The sequence below is a fragment of the Panthera uncia genome, chromosome X (genome assembly GCF_023721935.1).
Source record: "Panthera uncia isolate 11264 chromosome X, Puncia_PCG_1.0, whole genome shotgun sequence".
NCBI lineage: Eukaryota > Metazoa > Chordata > Mammalia > Carnivora > Felidae > Panthera > Panthera uncia.
The window spans coordinates 66,234,424-66,256,161 of NC_064817.1; the positions used below are offsets into that span (position 1 = coordinate 66,234,424).

The window sequence follows — 21,738 nt, forward strand, 5'->3', positions numbered from 1 at the left end:
CCCCAGCGGTGGGCTGGGGGCAGACATCAGGTCGGACTGCAGCCCCGCCCACCAACTCCAGTTATACACCACAGCACAGGGGAAGTGCCCTGCAGGTCCTCACCACTCCAGGGACTATCCAAAATGACCAAACGGAAGAATTCCTCAGAAGAATCTCCAGGAAATAACAACAGCCAATGAACTGATCAAAAAGGATTTAAATAATATAACAGAAAGTGAATTTAGAATAATAGTCATAAAATTAATCGCTGGGCTTGAAAACAGTATAGAGGACAGCAGAGAATCTCTTGCTACAGAGATCAAGGGAATAAGGAACAGTCACGAGGAGTTGAAAAGCGCTTTAAATGAAATGCAAAACAAAATGGAAACGACGACGGCTCAGATTGAAGAGGCAGAGGAGAGAATAGGTGAACTAGAAGATAAAGTTATGGAAAAAGAGGAAGCTGAGAGAAAGAGAGATAAAAACATCCAGGAGTATGAGGGGAAAATTAGAGAACTAAGTGATACACTAAAGAGAAATAATATACGCATAATTGGTATCCCAGAGGAGGAAGAGAGAGGGAAAGGTGCTGAAGGGGTACTTGAAGAAATTATAGCTGAGAACTTCCCTGAACTGGGGAAGGAAAAAGGCATTGAAATCCAAGAGGCACAGAGAACTCCCTTCAGATGTAACTTGAATCGATCTTCTGCATGACATATCATAGTGAAACTGGCAAAATACAAGGATAAAGAGAAAATTCTGAAAGCAGCAAGGGATAAACGTGCCCTCACATATAAAGGGAGACCTATAAGACTCGTGACTGATCTCTCCTTTAAAACTTGGCAGGCCAGAAAGGCTTGGCACGATATCTTCAGTGTGCTAAACAGAAGAATATGCAGCCGAGAATCCTTTATCCAGCAAGTCTGTCATTTAGAATAGAAGGAGAGATAAAGGTCTTCCCAAACAAACAAAAACTGAAGTAATTTGTCACCACTAAACCAGCCCTACAAGAGATCCTAAGGGGGATCCTGTGAGACAAAGTACCAGAGACATCGCTACAAGCATAAAACATACGGACATCACAATGACTCTAAACCCGTATCTTTCTATAATAACACTGAATGTAAATGGATTAAATGCGCCAACCAAAAGACATAGGGTATAAGAATGGATAAAAAAACAAGACCCATCTATTTGCTGTCTACAAGAGACTCATTTTAGATCTGAGGACACCTTTAGATTGAGAGTGAGGGGATGGAGAACTATTTATCATGCTCCTGGAAGCCAAAAGAAAGCTGGAGTAGCCATACTTATATCAGACAAACTAGACTTTAAATTAAAGGCTGTAACAAGAGATGAAGAAGGGCATTATATAATAATTACAGGGTCTATCCATCAGGAAGAGCTAACAATTATATATGTCTATGCGCCGAATACCGGAGCCCCCAGATATATAAAACAATTACTCATAAACATAAGCAACCTTAATTGATAAGAATGTGGTCATTGCAGGGGACTTTAACACCCCACTTACAGAAATGGATAGATCATCTAGACACACGGTCAATAAAGAAACAAGGGCCCTGAATGATACATTGGATCAGATGGACTTGACAGATATATTTAGAACTCTGCATCCCAAAGCAACAGAATATACTTTCTTCTCGAGTGCACATGGAACATTCTCCAAGATAGATCATATACTGGGTCACAAAACAGCCCTTCATAAGTTTACAAGAATTGAAATTATACCATGCATACTTTCAGACCACAATGCTATGAAGCTTGAAATCAACCACAGGAAAAAGTCTGGAAAACCTCCAAAAGCATGGAGGTTAAAGAACACCCTACTAACGAATGAGTGGGTCAACCAGGCAATTAGAGAAGAAATTAAAAAATATATGGAAACAAACAAAATTGAAAATACAACAATCCAAACGCTTTGGGACGCAGCGAAGGCAGTCCTGAGAGGAAAATACATTGCAATCCAGGCCTATCTCAAGAAACAAGAAAAATCCCAAATACAAAATCTAACAGCACACCTAAAGGAAATAGAAGCAGAACAGCAAAGGCAGCCTAAACCCAGCAGAAGAAGAGAAATAATAAAGATCAGAGCAGAAATAAACAATATAGAATCTAAAAACACTGTAGAGCAGATCAACGAAACCAAGAGTTGGTTTTTTGAAAAAATAAACAAAATTGACAAACCTCTAGCCAGGCTTCTCAAAAAGAAAAGGGAGATGACCCAAATAGATAAAATCATGAATGAAAATGGAATGATTACAACCAATCCCTCCGAGATACAAACAATTATCAGGGAATACTATGAAAAATTGTATGCCAACAAGTTGGACAACCTGGAAGAAATGGACAAATTTCTAAACACCCACACTCTTCCAAAACTCAATGAGGAGGAAATAGAAAGCTTGAACAGACCCATAACCAGCGAAGAAATTGAATCGGTTATCAAAAATCTCCCAACAAATAAGAGTCCAGGACCAGATGGCTTCCCAGGGGAGTTCTACCAGACGTTTAAAGCAGAGATAATACCTATCCTTCTCAAGCTATTCCAAGAAATAGAAAGGGAAGGAAAACTTCCAGACTCATTCTAGGAAGCCAGTATTACTTTGATTCCTAAACCAGACAGAGACCCAGTAAAAAAGAGAACTACAGGCCAATATCTCTGATGAATATGGATGCAAAAATTCTCAATAAGATACTAGCAAATTCAATGCAACGGCATATAAAAAGAATTATTCACCATGATCAAGTGCGATTCATTCCTGGGATGCAGGGCTGGTTCAACATTCGCAAATCGATCAACGTGATACATCACATTAACAAAAAAAAAAAGAGAAGAACCATATGATCCTGTCAATCGATGCAGAAAAGGCCTTTGACAAAATCCAGCACCCTTTCTTAATAAAAACCCTTGAGAAAGTCGGGATAGAAGGAACATACCTAAAGATCATAAAAGCCATTTATGAAAAGCCCACAGCTAACATCATCCTCAAAGGGGAAAAACTGAGAGCTTTTTCCCTGAGATCAGGAACACGACAGGGATGCCCACTCTCACCGCTGTTGTTTAACATAGTGCTGGAAGTTCTAACATCAGCAATCAGACAACAAAAGGAAATCAAAGGCATCAAAATTGGCAAAGATGAAGTCAAGCTTTCGCTTTTTGCAGATGACATGATATTATACATGGAAAATCCGATAGACTCCACCAAAAGTCTGCTAGAACTGATACATGAATTCAGCAAAGTGGCAGGATACAAAATCAATGTACAGAAATCAGTTGCATTCTTATACACTAACAATGAAGCAACAGAAAAAGACAAATAAAGAAACTGATCCCATTCACAATTGCACCAAGAAGCATAAAATACCTAGGAATAAATCTAACCAAAGATGTAAAAGATCTGTATGCTGAAAACTATAGAAAGCTTATGCAGGTAATTGAAGAAGATATAAAGAAATGGAAAGACATTCCCTGCTCATGGATTGGAAGAATAAATATTGTCAAAATGTCAATACTACCCAAAGCTATCTACACATTCAATGCAATCCCAATCAAAATTGCACCAGCATTCTTCTCGAAACTAGAACAAGCAATCCTAAAATTCATATGGAACCACAAAAGGCCCCGAATAGCCAAAGTCATTTTGAAGAAGAAGACCAAAGCAGGAGGCATCACAATCCCAGACTTTAGCCTCTACTACAAAGCTGTCATCATCAAGACAGCATGGTATTGGCATAAAAACAGACACATAGACCAATGGAATAGAATCGAAACCCCAGAACTAGACCCACAAACGTATTGCCAACTCATCTTTGACAAAGCAGGAAAGAACATCCAATGGAAAAAAGACAGTCTCTTTCACAAATGGTGCTGGGAGAACTGGACAGCAACATGCAGAAGGTTGAAACTAGACCACTTTCTCACACCATTCACAAAAATAAACTCAAAATGGATAAAGGACCTGAATGTGAGACAGGAAACCATCAAAACCTTAGAGGAGAAAGCAGGAAAAGACCTCTCTGACTTCAGCCGTAGCAATCTCTTACTCGGCACATCCCCAAAGGCAAGGGAATTAAAAGCAAAAATGAATTACTGGGACCTTATGAAGATAAAATCTTCTGCACAGCAAAGGAAACAACCAACAAAACTAAAAGGCAACCAACGGAATGGGAAAAGATATTTGCAAATGACATATCGGACAAAGGGCTAGTATCCAAAATCTATAAAGAGCTCATCAAACTCCACACCCAAAAAACGAATAACCCAGTGAAGAAATGGGCAGAAAACATGAATAGACACTTCTCTAAGGAAGACATCTGGATGGCCAACAGGCACATGAAAAGATGTTCAACGTCGCTCCTTATCAGGGAAATACAAATCAAAACCACACTCAGAGATCACCTCACGCCAGTCAGAGTGGCCAAAATGAAGAAATCAGGAGACTATACATGCTGGAGAGGATGTGGAGAAACGGGAACCCTCTTGCACTGTTGGTGGGAATGCAAATTGGTGCAGCCGCTCTGGAAAACAGTGTGGAGGTTCCTCAGAAAATTAAAAATAGACCTACCTTATGACCCAGCAATAGCACTGCTAGGAATTTATCCAAGGGATACAGGAGTACTGATGCATAGGGGCACTTGTACCCCAATGTTTATAGCAGCACTCTCAACAATAGCCAAATTATGGAAAGAGCCTAAATGTCCATCAACTGATGAATGGATAAAGAAATTGTGGTTTATATACACAATGGAATACTACATGGCAATGAGAAAAAATGAAATATGGCCTTTTGTAGCAACGTGGATGGAACTGGAGAGTGTGATGCTAAGTGAAATAAGCCATACAGAGAAAGACAGATACCATATGGTTTCACTCTTATGTGGATCCTGAGAAACGTAACAGAAACCTATGGGGGAGGGGAAGGAAAAAAAAAAAGAGGTTAGATTGGGAGAGAGCCAAAGCATAAGAGACTGTTAAAAACTGAGAACAAACTGAGGGTTGATGGGGGGGTGGGAGGGAGGGCAGGGTGGGTGATGGGTATTGAGGAGGGCACCTTTTGGGATGAGCACTGGGTGTTGTATGGAAACCAATTTGACAGTAAATTTCATATATTAAAAAATAAAAAAAAAATAAAAGAGAGAGGACCCAAATAAATCAAATCGCAAATGAACAAGGAGAGACCACAACCAACACCACAGAAACACAAACAATTATAAGAGAATAGTATGAAAAATTATCTGCCAAAAAACTGGACAATCTGGACGAAATGGAGAAATTTCTAAACATCCACACACTACAAAAATTCAAACAAGAAGAATTAGAAAGTTAGAAATTCAAACAAGAAGAATTAGAAAACTTGCTACAACCCAGCAAAGAAATTGAATGAGTTATCAAATATCTTCCAACAAGTAAGCATCCTGTGCCAGATGGCTTCCCAGGGGAATTCTACCAGAATTTAAGGAAGAGTAAATACATATTCTCCTCAAAATGTTCCAAAAATAGAAATGGAAGGAAAAGTTCTAAATTCATTCTATGAACCAAGCATTATATTGATTCCAAACCAGACAAAACCCCACTAAAAAGGAGAATTACATGCCAATATTCATGTTAACCTAGATACAAAATTTCTTAACAAGATACTAGTAAATCAAAATGAACAGTATATTAGAAGAATTATTCATCATGATCAACTTTAAATCATTCCTTGGCTGCAGGGCTGGTTCAATATTTGCAAATCAATCAATGTGATGCATCACATTAATAGAAGAAAGGGTAAGGACCATATGATCCAGTCAATAGATGCAAAAAAAAGCAGTTGAGAAAATATAGCATCATTTCCTGATAAAAACACTCCAGAAAGTAGGTATAGAAGAAGCATACCTTAACGTCATGAAAGCCATACATGAAAAGCCCACAGCTAATATTAACCTCATTGTGGAAAAACTGAGAGCTTTCCCCAAAAGATCAGGAACATGATAGGGATGTCCACTCTCACCACTTGTTGTTCAACATAGTGTTGGTAGTCCTAGCCTCAGCAATCAGAAAACAAAACGAAGTAAATGGCATACAAATTGGCAAGAAGAAAGTTAAACTTTTACTCTTTGCAGATGACATGATACTCTACATGGAAAACCCGAAATACTCCACAAAAAAAAAAGAAAAAAGAAAAAGAAATACTGCTAGAGCTGATACATGAATTCAGCAAAGTCGTAGGACATAAAATCAACATACAGAAATCAGTTACATTTCTATACACCAATAATGAAGCAACAGACAGAGTTATCAAGGAATCGATCCCATTTACAATTGTAACAAAAATGATAAAATACCTAGGATTAAACCTGACCAAAGACGTAAAGATTTTTATGCTGAAAACTATAGAAAGCTGATGAAAGAAATTGAAGAACACATAAAGAAATGGAAAAGCATTCCATGCTCATGGACTGGAAGAACAAATATTGTTAAAATATTAATACTCCCCAAAGCAATCAACACATTTAATGCAATCCCTACCCAAATAATACCAGCATTCTTCACAGAGCTAGAACAAACAATCCTAAAATTTGTATGTAACCACAAAGACCCTGAATAGCCAAAGTGATGTTGAAAAAGAACCAAAGTAGAGACATCACAATCCCAGACTTTTAACCTGTATTGCAAAGCAATATCATTAAGATAGGATGGTATTGGCACAAAACAGACCTATAGACCAATGGAATAAATAACCCAGAAATGGACTCACAGATATATGGTCAACTAATCTTCAATAAAACAGAAAAGAGTATCCAATGGCAAAAAGACAAATGATGCTGGGAGAACTGGACAGCAACATACAGAAGAATGAACCTGGACCACGTTCTTAAACCATACAAAAATAAATTCAAAATAGATGAAAGATCTAAATGTGATACTGGAAACCATCAAAATCCTATGGGAGAATACAGGCAGCAACCACTTTCACCTAGACCACGGCAACTTCTTACTTGACGTGTCTCCAGTGGCAAGAGAAATAAAAGCAGAAATGAACTATTGGGACCTCATCAAGATAAAAAGCTTCTGAACGGCAAAGGAAGCAATCAACAAAACTAAAGGGGATCTGATGGAATAGAAGAAGATATTTCCAAATGATATATCAGATAAAGGATGAGTATTCAAAATCTATAAAGATCTTACCAAACTCAACACCCAAAAAAAAAAAAACAAATATCCAGTGAATAAATGGGTAGAAAACGCAAATAGACACACTTTTCCAAAGAAGTCATCCAGATGGCTAAATGACACATGAAAAGAGGCTCAACATCACTCATAATCAGGGAAATACAAATCAAAACCACAAACAGATATCAGTCAGAATGGCTAAAATCAACTCAGGAAACAATAGATTTGGGCAAGAACGTGGAGAAAGGGGAACCCTTTTGTACTGTTGGTAGGAATGCAAACTGGTGCAGCTATTCTGGAAAACAATATGGAGGTTCCATTTTTAATTTTAAATAATTAAAAATAGAACTACCCTACAACCCAGCAATTGCACTACTAGGAATTTATTCAAAGGATACAAAAATGCTGATTTGAAGGGGCATGTGTGCCCCAATGTTTATAGCAGTGCTTTCAACAATAGCCAAATTATAGAAAGAGCCCAAATGTCCTTCAACTGATGAATGGATTAAGAAGATGTACATACAACATGGTACACTACTTGGTGATGAAAAGAATAAAATCTTACCATTTGCAACAATATGGATGGAACTGGAGAGTAGTGTGCTAAGTCAGTCTGATAAAGACATAACACATAATTTCATTCACATATGGAATTTGGTAAACTCAACAGATGAACATAGGGGAAGGGAAGGAAAAATTAGATCAAAACAGAGGGGGAGAAAACCATAAGAAACTCTTAAATACATAGAACAAACTGAGGGTTGCTGGAGGGGGTGAGTTAAATGGGTGAAAGGCATAAAGGAGGGAACTTTTTGAGATGAGCTCTACACATGTAAGAGATGAATCACTGGGTTCTACTACTGACACCAAGACTACACTGTATGTTTACTAACTGGAAAATTAAAAAAAATAAATAAATAAATTGAAAAGGTCACAAATAAATGGAATAATATTCTCCACTTACAGATCAGAAGAATTAATACTGTTAAAATGTCCACATTATCCAAGAAAAATGTACAAATTCAATGCTATCCCACTATAATTCCAAAGGCATTATTGAAGAAAGTTAGAATGAACAATTTTAAAATCTGTTTGGAATAATAAAAGATCTTAAATATCCAAAGCAACCTTGAGAAAGAAAAAAAAATGTAGTCATCAAGCTCCCTGAGTTAAAACTACATTACAAAGCTATAGTAAGCAAAATAATATGGTATTGACATAAAAATAGACACATCCCTTAATAGAACAGAATCCAAAAATAAACCTATACATATATGACCAACTAACTTATGATAAAGGAGGTAAGAATATACAAGGGAGAAAAGATAGTCTCTTTAATAAATGTTGTTGGGAAAACTGGATAGCCACATGAAAACAATGCAACTAGATTAATATCTTATACCATACACACAAAGAAAATTAAGTTAAAATGGATTAAAGAGTTAAACATAGGACCCAAAACCATAAAACTCCTGAAAGAAAACTTAGGCAGTAAAAACTCCTTGAAATTGATCTTAATGTTTTTTTTTTTAATCTGACTCCAAAGGTAACAACAGCAAAAATAAACAAGTGGGACCACATCAAACAAAAAAGCTCCTGCACAGCAAAGAAAAATATCAATGAAATGAAAAGGCAACATACTAATATTTGCAAGTCACATATTTGGTAAGGTATTACTATCCAAAATATAAAATGAACTCCTGCAACTCATCACCAAAAAATAAAAAAACAATTTGATTTTAAAAAATGATCAGAAGATCTGAATAGACATATTTTTAAAGAAGACAGTACTAATCATCAGGGAAATGCAAATCAAATGCACAATGAGATATTGCCTCACACCTGTTAGAATGGCTATCATCAAAAAGAAAAGAATAATAACTGTTGAGGATGATGTGGAGAAAATGGATCACTTGTGCACTGTTTGTAGGAATGTAAATTGGTATGGCCACTATGCAAACCAGTATATGAAGATTCCTCAAAAAATTAAAAAACAGAACTACCATGTGATCTAGCAATTTCAAGGCTGGATATTTACCCACAGGAAATATAAACACCAATTTGAAAAGATGTCCACCCTTATGCTTGCTATAGCATTACTTACAACAGCCAATATACGGAAATCATGTTAAGTGTCCATTGATTTATGAATGGATAAAGAAGAGGTGGTATATGTATACAATGGAGTACTACCTAGCCATAAAAAAGAAGGAAATTTTTCCATTTGTAACAACACGGGTGGACCTTGAGGGTGTTATGCTACATGAAATAAGTCAGACAAAGAATCGCAAATATCATATTATTTCAAGTGTAATCTAAAAAACAAAACAAACAAATATAATAAAAGTCATGGAAATGAGAAGAGTGGTGGCTGCCTGACAGAGGATGGTTGGTGAGTGGAGGAGTGGGTGAGGGGGGGTCAGTAGGTACAAACTTCAGTTGTGATAAACAAATAGGTGGTGGGTATGTGGTGTGCAGCATGGTGACTACAGTCAGTGGTATTGTAGTGAATATTTATAGATGACACAAGAATAGATCTTGAAAATTCTTAGCACAAGAAAAAAAATTGGTAACTTTTTGTGGTGAAATATGATGACTAGATTTACTGTGGTGATCAATTTGCAGTGTACACAAGTGTCAAATCATTGTTGTACACCTGACACTAATATAAAGTTGTACATCAATTTAAAAATAAGGCAGAAAATAGGGAAAAACTAAGAACAGATGAGACAAAAAAACCCACATAAACAGCAAAATTGGAGATTTAAACACAGCCAAATCAATAATCATATTAAATGTAACAGGTATAATACTCAAATTAAAATTAAAAGGCATAGATTTTCAGATTGGATAAAAAGCAAGGATAATTGCTTTAAGTACATTAACAGTGTTAAAATAAGTCATCTCATAATAATAAAGCTATCAGTTTATCAAAAAGAAATGATAATCCCAAAAATTTACACACTTGTAACAGAACTTTGAAATACATAAACCAAAACTTAACAGAAATTTAAAATTAACAGAAAAAAAGATAAATATATAATTATAGTCAAAGTTTTCAATCTCTGTAACACAAAAATTTATAGAATATATAGGCAAAAAATTAAGAATGCAGTAGACTTAATACCACTATCAGCCAACTTGATCTAATTGCATTTAGGACCTTCCACTACTCGAAATCAGAATACACATTCTCCTTAAGTATACACAGAACATTTACAAAAATATACTATATACTGAAGCATAAAATAATTATCAGTGAATTTAAGGGAATTGAAGTCATACAAACTATGGTTTATGACTACAAGGAAAATAAATTAGAAGTCAATAATACAAAGTTATCTGGAAAATGCCAAAATATTTATAAATTAAATAACATACTTCTAAATACCCCATGAGTCAAAGAAAAAATAAAAAGGAAATTAGAAAGTATGTGAAACTGAAGGAAAATAAAAACATCACATATCAAAATATGTGGGATAATGCTAAAGCATTGTTCAGAGAGATGGTTAAAACAGTATACACCTACGTTAGGAAAGATGAAAGGTCTCAAATTAGTAACTTCAGCTTCCATCTTAAAAACCAGAAAAGTTAGTGAAATATATAGTAAGCAGGAAAAAAATGAAGTAATAAAAGTTACTGTGGAAAACAATGAAATAGAATAAAAAATCAGTGAAGCCCAAAGCCAGTTGATTTGTTGAGAAAAAATTAAATAAAATTGATAAACCTCTAGCAAGGCTAAGCAAGATAAAAAAGAGAGAAGAGACAAAATAAGAACATCAGGTATGGTGATACAAGTATCATTAATGCTTCTACTGCTATAAAAAGGATAATAAGAGAGTATTATGAACAATTTCATGCCAGTGAATTTGATAAATTTGCTAAAATGGTTAAATGGTTAAATTTTTAAAAGGCAAAGATACCAAAGCTCACTCAAAAAAAAAAAAAAAAAAGATAAACTTAATACCTCCAAGTCTCTTAAACAAATTGAATATGTAGTTAAAACATCTTACCATTAAAAAACTTCAGGCCAGATAGATTCACTGGTGAATTCTACCAATCATTTAGTAACAATTTAACATTGAATTCTTCTAGACTTTAATAACAATTTAACATTGAATTCTCTAAAAAAAAACAGAACAGGAGAAAACACTACCCAACTCATTCTATAAAACCAGATTTGCTCTGATATCAAAACAAGACATAAACAATACACAAAATCTATAGTCAAATGTCCCTCATAAAAATAAATGTAAAAATTCTTAACAAACATTTAGGAAATATCACCCACCAATATGCAAAAAAGATAATGCATCATGATTACATGTTGGGGGTTCATCCACAGGCAAGATTGCTTCAACATTTGACAATCAATCAATGTAATTCAACATTACATTGTTTAAAACATTAAAGAAGAAAAAATATATAACATCTCAATAATGGCAGTAAAAGAATATTACAGGGGCGCCTGGGTGGTTCAGTCGGTTGAGCATCCAGTTCCTGATTTTGGCTCATGTCATGATCTCATGGTTTGTGGGACTGACCCCTGCATCCGGCTCTTTGCTGACAGCATGGAGCCTGCTTGGAATTCTCTCTCTCCCTCTCTCTCTGCCCTTTCCTTGCTCCCACATAAATAAATAAACACTTGGGGAAAAAAGAAAAAATAAATAATTAAATATTACAAAATCTAACATACAACAAACAAGTAACAGAAAGGAACTTTCACTTGGTAAAGAACATGTAAAAAGACCTATACTTAACTTTATAACTTATGCTAAAATTATGCTTTTCCCCTAAGACCAGAAATAAGGCAAGAGTGTCTGCTCTTATCAATTCAATAGAACACTGAACTGGAGAGCCCAGCCAGTGCAGCAAAGACAAATAAAAGAAAGAAATGATGTAGATAATGGAAAAGAAGTAAAAACTCCTTATTTGCAGATTACAAATAGAAAATTCTATGGAGTCTACAAAAAAAAAAAGCTGTTAGGTGTAATAAGGAAGTTCAATTAAACTGTGGGACACAAATTCAGTATGCAAAACATCAATTGTATTTCCATCCAACTTGAAAATGAAATTAGTAAGAAAGCAATTCCATTTACAATAGCATTTTTATTTTTTTATTTTTTTATTTTTTTTTAATGTTTATTTTTGGGAGAGATGGAGACAGAATATGAGTGGGGAAGGGGCAGAGAAAGAGGGAGACACAGAATCCGAAGCAGGCTCCAGGCTCCAAACTGTCAGCACAGAGCCGGACGCGGGGCTCAAACCCACGAGTTGTGAGATCATGACCTGAGTCGAAGTTGGACGCTCAACTGACTGAGCCACCCAAGCGCCCCTACAATGGCATTTTTAAAAGGAAACAGGTAAATTTGATTAATAAATGCATAAGACTTATAGACTGAAATGACAACCTATAGACTTAAAATGACAAGATATTGCTGAGAGAAATTAAAGAAGACTCAAAAACTGGAAAAAAATATATTCGTGGATTGGGAGACTCAATGTTATGAAAATGTAAATTATTTGCAAATTGACTTAGAGGTTCAATGCAATCCACAGTAAGCTTTTTTGTAGAAAGTGAAGAGCTGATTTTAAAATTGATATGGAAATGCAAAGGACCCAGAAGAGGCAAAACAACTTTGAAAAAGAAGAGCAAAGCTCAAGGATTTGCACTACCTTACTTTAAGACATATTATAAAGGTAATCAAGAAATCACGTGGTATTGAAATCAAGATAGACAAATAGATCAACAGAACAAAATAGAGTGTCCAGAAACAGACCTTCACATATATGATCAATTGATTTTCAACAAAAATGCAAGGTAATTCAGTGAAGAAAGCATGGACTTTTCTAATCATAATGCTAGACCAATGGGGTATGTACATGCAAAAAAGAAAAAAAAAAAGGACTTCAACACATACCTGCACCATACACTAAAGGATTATAAACTTAAATGTAAAACCTAAAATTACAAATTGTGTAGGAAACAGAAAATCTTTGTGACCTGAGATTAGGCAAATATTTTTTAAATAGGACACCAAATTCATAAAAGAAAAAAAAATTAAGTTGGACTTGATCAAAATTAGGAACTTCTGCTTTTTTAAAAAGAACTGCTTTTTGAAAGAAATTGTTAAAGGGAATGAAAAGATAAACTACAGACCAGAAGAAAATATTTGCAAACAACATATATGTTAAACGACCTACCGTCCAAAATATATAAAGACTCTCAAAACTCAGAAGAACTCAATTCAAAAATGGGTCAAAGATTTAAACAGATATTTTACCAAAGAAAATAAAAAGTTGTCAAATAAGTGCACTGAAAAATTCTCAAAATCATCAGTCATTAGAATTATGCAATTCAAAACCACAATAAGGTACCACTACACACACTTATGTCCAAAATGAAAACAAGACTGACCATATATCAAGGGTTGGCAAGGATGTGGAGCAACTGAAACTCTCATATGTTGCTGCTGGGAGTGTAAAAGTTATACCACCTTGGAAAACAATTTGACAGTGTCTTTAAAATAAGTTAAAATATACATCTACCAAATAGCCCAGTCATACTCCTAGGTATTTAACCATAAATATGAAAACATGTCCATACACTCATTTGTACATGAATGTTTGTAGCAGTTTTGTTAGTAATATCCCAAAACTGCAAACAATCCAAACATCCATCAATAAATTAATGCATAAACAAATTGTGGCGTATTCATACAGTGGAATACTACTCAGCAATAAAAATGAATGAACCACTGATACATATAACACCATGGTGGAATCTCAAAATAATTATTCTGAGCTAAATACGCCAGACCAAAAAAAAATACATACTCTATGATTCCATTTATATAAAATCCTAGAAAATGCAAACCAAACAATGACAAAAATCAGATTCAGTAGGAGTGGGGCAGAAGGGAGGAAAAACAAAGGGGCACAAGAAAATGGTTGGAGACGACGGATAAGCTTATTATCTTGATTGTGACGATGGTTTCACAGGTATATACGAATGTCAAATTTTATCAGATATGTACCATAATATGTGCAATTTATTCTATGTCAATTATACCTCCATACACCTGTTTTAAACATGAATAAAATAAACGCTACTCCCAGAGGCATTTTGGTAGCTTGAGTAGCCAAAATCCTAGGCTTGTCCCTATCTACTTCATCCAGTTATTTATATTGATCTTGTGCCTAAGGGAATAATGAGTAGCACATTGAGATGGATCTAAATGACAGGAAGACAGAAAATACCATTAATTGGCACATCCACTAAATACTATGCAGTGAAACAAACAGAATAATTATTTAAATTTTCTATAGAAAAATTAATTATCAGAACAAAAATGATTTTTGTTTCAATAAAATATAGTAAAAATTCACAGATACTCACCTCTTTGGATAATCTTGTAAAGACATCTCCTCCCCTGAGAAAATCTAGTATTAAATACAGCTTCCCTTCAGTCTGAAAGGCTAATTATAAATTAGAATGTAGTAACAGAACAATCTTAAAGGCTTAACAAGCATAGTATAAATTTTGATTGATAAACAAATTTAGAGTTTTATCATTAAACACCATCAAGGAGTTAAGAGTTTGTTCAAATGGTCCAATGTTATTGGGTAACATTATCTCACAATTGAATTTAGTGTTGAAATAGCTATAAACCCCTTCCCAGAACATAATCAACTTTGCATGTGGCTTTACACAGAAATGTCTACCACCATCATTTTCCTGATTTATGGATCAATGGTGTTCAATTGCAAACTTCCTGAACTCTGCCTCCCTACCTAATGAAATTCTACTAATTCTTTCAAGCTCAACAAAAATGCCAACTCCTCTATTAAGCTTTCCTCTATTAAGGATTTCTCTCTTTTCACATTTCCTTTAGCATCTTTACCCTCTTCTGCATAAGAATTATTTGGTACGCTTTTGAGATATCATTGTTCTTTATTTATGTCTCTCTTAACTCCACTTTGGAATGTACATGTAATTCGTTTACATGTCTGTGTTCCCATAGATATAATTTTTTTTGAGATCAGAGATCGTTTCACTTCTAGAGCCTACTGCATTCAATACAGTGTTTTGCACACAATTGGTATTTACTGATTAATGTCATGTCACCCTAGAGATTTAACGAAGAGATTTAGGATAACAGGGAGTAAAAGAAAAATGGGTGGACATTTCTTGAGTGTTTTTTATAAAAATAATTTAATACCTACTTTACTGCATTATTTTTCAAAATTACCTAAGAATTTTTTAAATCTACTGCTACTTTATCTCTCGAAAATTTAAAGTGACATTGTAGAATGTATCAGTGATTTAATGATGTATATACCTTTGAATTCTCCAGGAAAACCAAACTTCACAATCTCATGCATGCATTTAATTATCAATGGAGCCATGATTAAAACTCAGAACAGTAGGACTCCAAATTCATGTTCTTTCCATTATACCTACTTGCTTCTTACTGGTATTCTTCTCCCCCCAAATATAAGAGAGAATAACTTAAATGGACTAATATACCTACATTGTCCTCTCCAATAGAAGTAGGAAATAAATGAATATACTCATTATGAACAACATGTAAGAAGAACACATCCAAACACCAAATGCTTTGAATAAACCATCACACTTTATAGCCTAAGATCATTAAAGGTACAGCATAGCAGAGTAAAGAAATACTACCAAACAGGTAATCAGAAGATACTATCTTATTACCTTAGACAAGTTAACCAACAGATACAGAAAATACAATTCAAAGCTGGTTATTAATTCTTATTCTTATTTCAGATGAATATGTTTTACATAGTTGAATTATTAAATCAGTTTGAAGTATTTATTTCCTATTATATTATTGCTTGAAAGGAAAGCTTAACTCTCTAATTCCATAAATTAAAAAAAATTACATACCATAGTGTAATTTGACAATAAATGGATGATTTACTTCCACCAGTATATCCCTCTCCATCTTTGTCCGAACTCTGTCTCGAACTAAAAATTATAGAAGAGTAGAATATATTACTCTTCTTTATAAAATTTAAGTAGAGATCTCATAAATAATTCACCAAACAAAAATATGAAAATATAAAATACAACTTTATAAGTGCCTAAATTTACCTAAATTTGCAGTCTATATATTCCTAGACAGTAATTACCATACTATCAGAAAGCCAACAAATTTACTTTTGATCTAGAGATGGGTTAAAGTGACATAAATAGGTATTTGGTTAATATGCATTTATTATGTATTGGTCTCCAATTGTTCAAATGTGTTTACTGATTAAAACTGAGCAATGTTGGGGCACCTGGATGGCTCAGTTGGTTGAGCAATTGGCTTCGGCTCAGGTTATGATCTCACGGTTTGTGAGTCTGAGCCCCGCGTGGGGCTCTATGCTGACAGCTCTGAGCCTGGAGCCTGCTTCGGATTCTGTGTCTCCCCCTCTCTCTCTGCCCCTCCCCCACTCATGCTCTGTGTCTCTCTCTCTCAGAAATAAATAAACATTAAAAAAATAAAAAAAAAAACTGGGCAATGTTATTGTTATCACAGCCTAGAAGATGGTGTATATTTGTGTATCCAAGTGGTTGTGCTTTTTCAGTATGCAAAACCAACACAAATAGAACAGAAAAAAATTAAGAAACTTGAAAAAAAATAATATAGCTTAATAAAACAAGTACATTTTAAGTAAAATAAAATGTGTCACTTTTATACCATTAAATTTTTACCAGGGTATAGTCTCACTAAATTATAGTATATGCCAATATCAAACCTAGAAATATCACTTACAGGCTAGAAAACTGTAACAATTACTAATGTTTAAAGAAAACTGAATGCACTCAATTTTTACAAGCAATACACAGCATATTTGTTAAAACAAGGTTTATCAAATTCTATTTTATTAAACTTTCTCATCTTCTACCTTTTAAAGAAGCTTTTTTTAACACCTTCATTGCATAGAGCTGCCCAGCATCAGGACCAGTCTTCTTTCGAACAAGAAAAACCTAACAGAGGAATTTTTTGAAAAAAGTAAAATTCACATTTCAAGACATTCTTGCTATACACATAGACTAGTGCATGTTTCAGGCCCTACATTTTCTCTAATTTTATAAAGATAGATCTTTCTCTATAAATTATACTCTTACTTGATTTTTTTCTCATTTTCGTTCATTTACTAAATCACACTCTCATACATATTACCATAGGAAAGAAAATTATTAAAATAGATGACATGGTCAAGGACTTTAAGAAGTTTGTTACATAAAAGATAAGCAACATAATGAAGGGCAATTTGATCTAAAGGAACTCCTTTTAAGACCCAAGCTCCTTTTTGTTACCTTAATAAAGACCAAAAAATGATATAATTCTTAGTTTGATATCTTCATTTCTACTTCCTTATTCGTCCATTTTAGAAGTTAGCATACATTTTATTTTCTGTAAGAAATCAGAGGCAATAATATCTATCTGCCAGGTTGAAGAATCAAGATGGTTAATTATTCCAATACATTAAAGTTAAACTCTTTACTGTTACTGAGCAAGCTTAAGTAATAATATCTCATACTTTCAAATTAAAATTATGACTCATTAAAGCTAAGTTTCTAGGGGCGCCTGGGTGGCTCAGTCGGTTAAGCATCCAACCTCAGCTCAGGTTATAGTCTCGTGGTTCATGAGTTTGAGCCCCATGTCAGGAACTGTGCTGACAGCTCAGAGCCTGGAGCCTGTTTTGGATTCTGTGTCTCCCTCTCTCTCTGCTCCTCCTCGGCTTGCTCTCTGCCTCTCTCTGTCTCTCTCTGTCTCTGTCTCTCTCTCAAAAATAAATAAACATTAAAAAAAGCTGTTTTTAAAAAGCCTCAGTTATAAAGATAAATATTAATAGATGGAAATTTTACAGGAGTTATTTACTAGTAGAGGGTGGTTTCATTTTTTAAAAATAGTGAAAGTTGTTCACTGCTTTGAAATAAATTATATAGAAACTAAAAAAACAACAACAACAATAGAACAGATCAATGAAAGCAGGAGTTGGCTCCTTGAAACAACTAATAAAACTGATAAACCTCTAGCCAGATTATCAAAAAGAAAAGAGAAAGGACCCAAATGAATAAAATCACAAATGACAGAAAAGAAATAATAACGAACACCACAGAAATACAAACAGTTGTAGGAGAATATGAAATACAAATATGAAAAACTATATGCCAACAATTTGGGACAGCCTGTAAGAAATGGATAAATTCCTAGAAACAATATAAATTACAAAAACTGAAACAAGAAGTAATAGAAAACTTGAACAGACCAATTACTAGCAATGAAATGAATCAGTAATCAAAAAAATCCAAACAAACAAAAGTTCAGGACCAGATGGCTTCACAGAGTTCTATCAAACCTTTAAATAAGAGTTAATATATATTCTTCTCAAATTATTCTAAGAATTAGAAAAAAGAAGGAAAAATTCCAAATTCATTCTATTAGTGAACATTACCCTGATACCAACACCAGACAGACACCACAAAAAGAGAACTACAGGCCAATATCCCTGATGAATACAGGTGCAAAACTTCTTAACAGAATATTAGCAAAATTAATCCACAATAGATTTAAAAAAAAAATCAAGGTTGTCTGGATGGCTCAGTCAGTAGAGCATGTAACTAGTAATCTCGGGGTTGTAAGTTCAAGCCCCACAGTGGGTGTAGAAATTACTTAAAAATAAAATCTTAAAAAAAAAAAACATCATTCACCATGACCAATTGGGATTTATTCTTGGGTTAAAACAGTGGTTCAATATTCATAAATCAATCAACATATACATAACATTATTAAAAGAAAGGACAAAAACATCACAATCATTTAAAAAGACACAGAAAAAGCATTTGACAAAGTACAATATCCATTCATAATAAAAACCCTCCAGAAAGTAAGATTAGAGGGAGAAAACCACAATATTAATTAAGGTCATATATGACAAATACACAGCTAATATCATCTTCAATGGGGAAAAACTGAGAGCTTTCCTAACAAGACAGGAAAATCCACTCTCACCACTTTGATTTAACATAGTACTGGAAGTCTGATCCACAGCAATCAGAGAAAAAAAAAAAAGAAGGAGAAACACAAGGGATCCAAATTCTTCCTTGCTGGAAGGAATCAAACTTTCACTATTTGTAGATGGCATGATACCATATATAGAAAACCCAAAGGACTCCACAAAAAAACTTACTAAAACTCATAAACAAGTTCAGTAGGGTCACAAGATACAAAATGAGTGTACAGCAATCTGTTACATTTCTATACACCAATAATGAAGAAGTGAAAAGAGAAATCAAGAAATTGATCCCATTTCCAATTGCACCAAAACCATAAGATACCTAGGAATGAACCTAATGAAAGAGGTAAAAGATCTGCACTCTAAAAAACTATAGAATACTGATGAAAGAAATTAAAGAGGACACAAAGAAATGGAAAAGCGTTCCATGCTCATGAATTGGAAGGACAAATATTGTTAAAATGTCTACATTACTCAAAGCAATCTACACATTTAATGTAATCTCTAAAAAAATACTACAGTATTTTTCACAGAGCTAGAACAGTCCTAAAATTTGAATGGAATCACAAAAGACCCCGCATAGCCAAAGCAATCTTGAAAAGAAAAGCAAACCTGGAGACATCACAATTCCAGACTTCAAGTTATATTACTAAGCTGTAGTGATCAAGAAACTACATTACTGGCAAAAAAGAGACACACAGATCAATGGAACAGAATAGAAAACCCAGAAATGAACCCAGAACTATATGATCAATTAATCTTTGACAAAGTTGGGAAGAATAACCAATGGATAAAAACAGTCTCTTCAACAAATGATGCTGGGAAAACTAGACAGTAATTTGCAAAATAATGAAACTAGACCAGGGGCACCTGGTTAGCTCAGTCAGTTGGGTATCCGACTTTGGCTCAGGTCATGATCTCATGGTTTGTGAGTTCGAGCCCCACATCAGGCTCTGGGCTGACAGCTCAAAGCCTGAAGCCTGCTCCGGATTCTGTCTCTGTCTCTCTCTCTGCTCCTCCCCTGCTTGTGCTCTGTCTCTCTCTAAAAAATATAAAATCAAACTGGACCACACTTTTTTACACTATACACAAAAACAAATTCAAACTGAATGACAGATGTATGTGAGACAGTAAACCATCAAAAACCTAAAGGGGACATAGGCAGCAACCTCTTTGACATCAGGTATGACTAGGTATATCTCCTGAGCCAAGAGAACCAAAGGCAAAAATAAACTACTGAGACTTTATCAAAATAAACGTTTTCTGTACAGTGAAGGAGACAAACAACAAAACTAAAAGGCAACTTACACTGGGAAAAGATATTTGCAAAAGACATATCTGATAAAGGGTTCATATCTAAAATATGAAAATAACTTATCAAACTCACCACCCAAAAAATAAATAATCCAATTAAAAAATGGGCAAAAGACACGAATCAATATTTTTCAAAAGAAGACATACAGATGGACAACAGACAAATGAAAAGATGTTCAACACCACTCATCAAAAGGGAAATACATATCAAAACCACAATGAGATATCACCTCACACCAGTCAGAATGGCTAAAATTAACAACAGGAAACAACAGGTGTTGTTGAGGATGTGGAGAAAGGGGAACCCTGTTACACTGTTGGTGGGAATGCAAACTGGTATAGCCACTCTGGGAAACAGAATGGATGTTCTTCAAAAAATTGAAAATAAAACTACAATATGATCTACCAATTACATTACTAGGTATTTACCCAAAGGATACAAAAATACTGATTTGAAGTGATACATGCACCCACCCCAATGTTTACAGCAGCATTATCAACAATAGCTAACTAACGGGAAGACCCCAAATGTCCATCTACTGAAGAATATATAAAGATGTGGAATACACACACACACACACACACACACACACACACACACACAGTGTAATATTACTCAGTGATAAAAAATAATTAAATATTGCCATTTGAAAGGACATGGATGGAACTAGAGAATATTATGCTAACTGAAATGTCAGAGAAGATCTGATACCATACAATTTCATTCATATGTGGAATTTAAGAAACAAAAAAAAACGAACATGGGGGTGAGGGGAAGAGAGAAAAATAAAGATACAGATTCTTAACTATAAAGAGCAAACTGATGGTTGCCAGAGGGAAGGTGGGCAGAAGAAAGGGTTAAATATGTGATAGGGACTAAGGAGGGGACTTGTGATGAGCACCAGGTGATTTATTTAAGTGTTGAATCAGGAAAGTCTACACCCGAACCTGCATTACACTGTATGTTAACTAAAAGGAATTTAAATAAATCTTGAGGGAAAAACAAAACAAAAGAAAGAAAAACAGAAGGAACAACTTAATGTCCACTTAGAGAGTATTTAGACCACCAAGTCCCCTCTTTACCTCAGCTTAGTGGATGGTTGTCTTCTTTGTTCTCACCCCAATAAAATTCTGATGTTTTATTCTCTGGAGAAATCTCTCAACTGCATGATGCTAAGCACAAACCCTAAGCCTAACAAACTTTAACCCTGACTCTATACCT

The 21,738-nt window shown here is 34.5% G+C and overlaps 1 protein-coding gene across 1 annotated transcript in view; it reads right to left on the minus strand.

Annotated features, from left to right (window-relative positions):
• RPS6KA6 (ribosomal protein S6 kinase A6) overlaps positions 1 to 21,738 on the minus strand; it is a 216,572-nt gene that overhangs the window by 108,531 nt on the left and 86,303 nt on the right. The window contains exons 4-6 of the mRNA XM_049644017.1: positions 17,085 to 17,166; positions 16,078 to 16,158; positions 14,560 to 14,639 (exon numbers count right to left, since the gene is read on the minus strand). Coding sequence (XP_049499974.1) covers positions 14,560 to 14,639; positions 16,078 to 16,158; positions 17,085 to 17,166 — 243 coding nt within the window. The remainder of the gene's footprint in view (positions 1 to 14,559; positions 14,640 to 16,077; positions 16,159 to 17,084; positions 17,167 to 21,738) is intronic.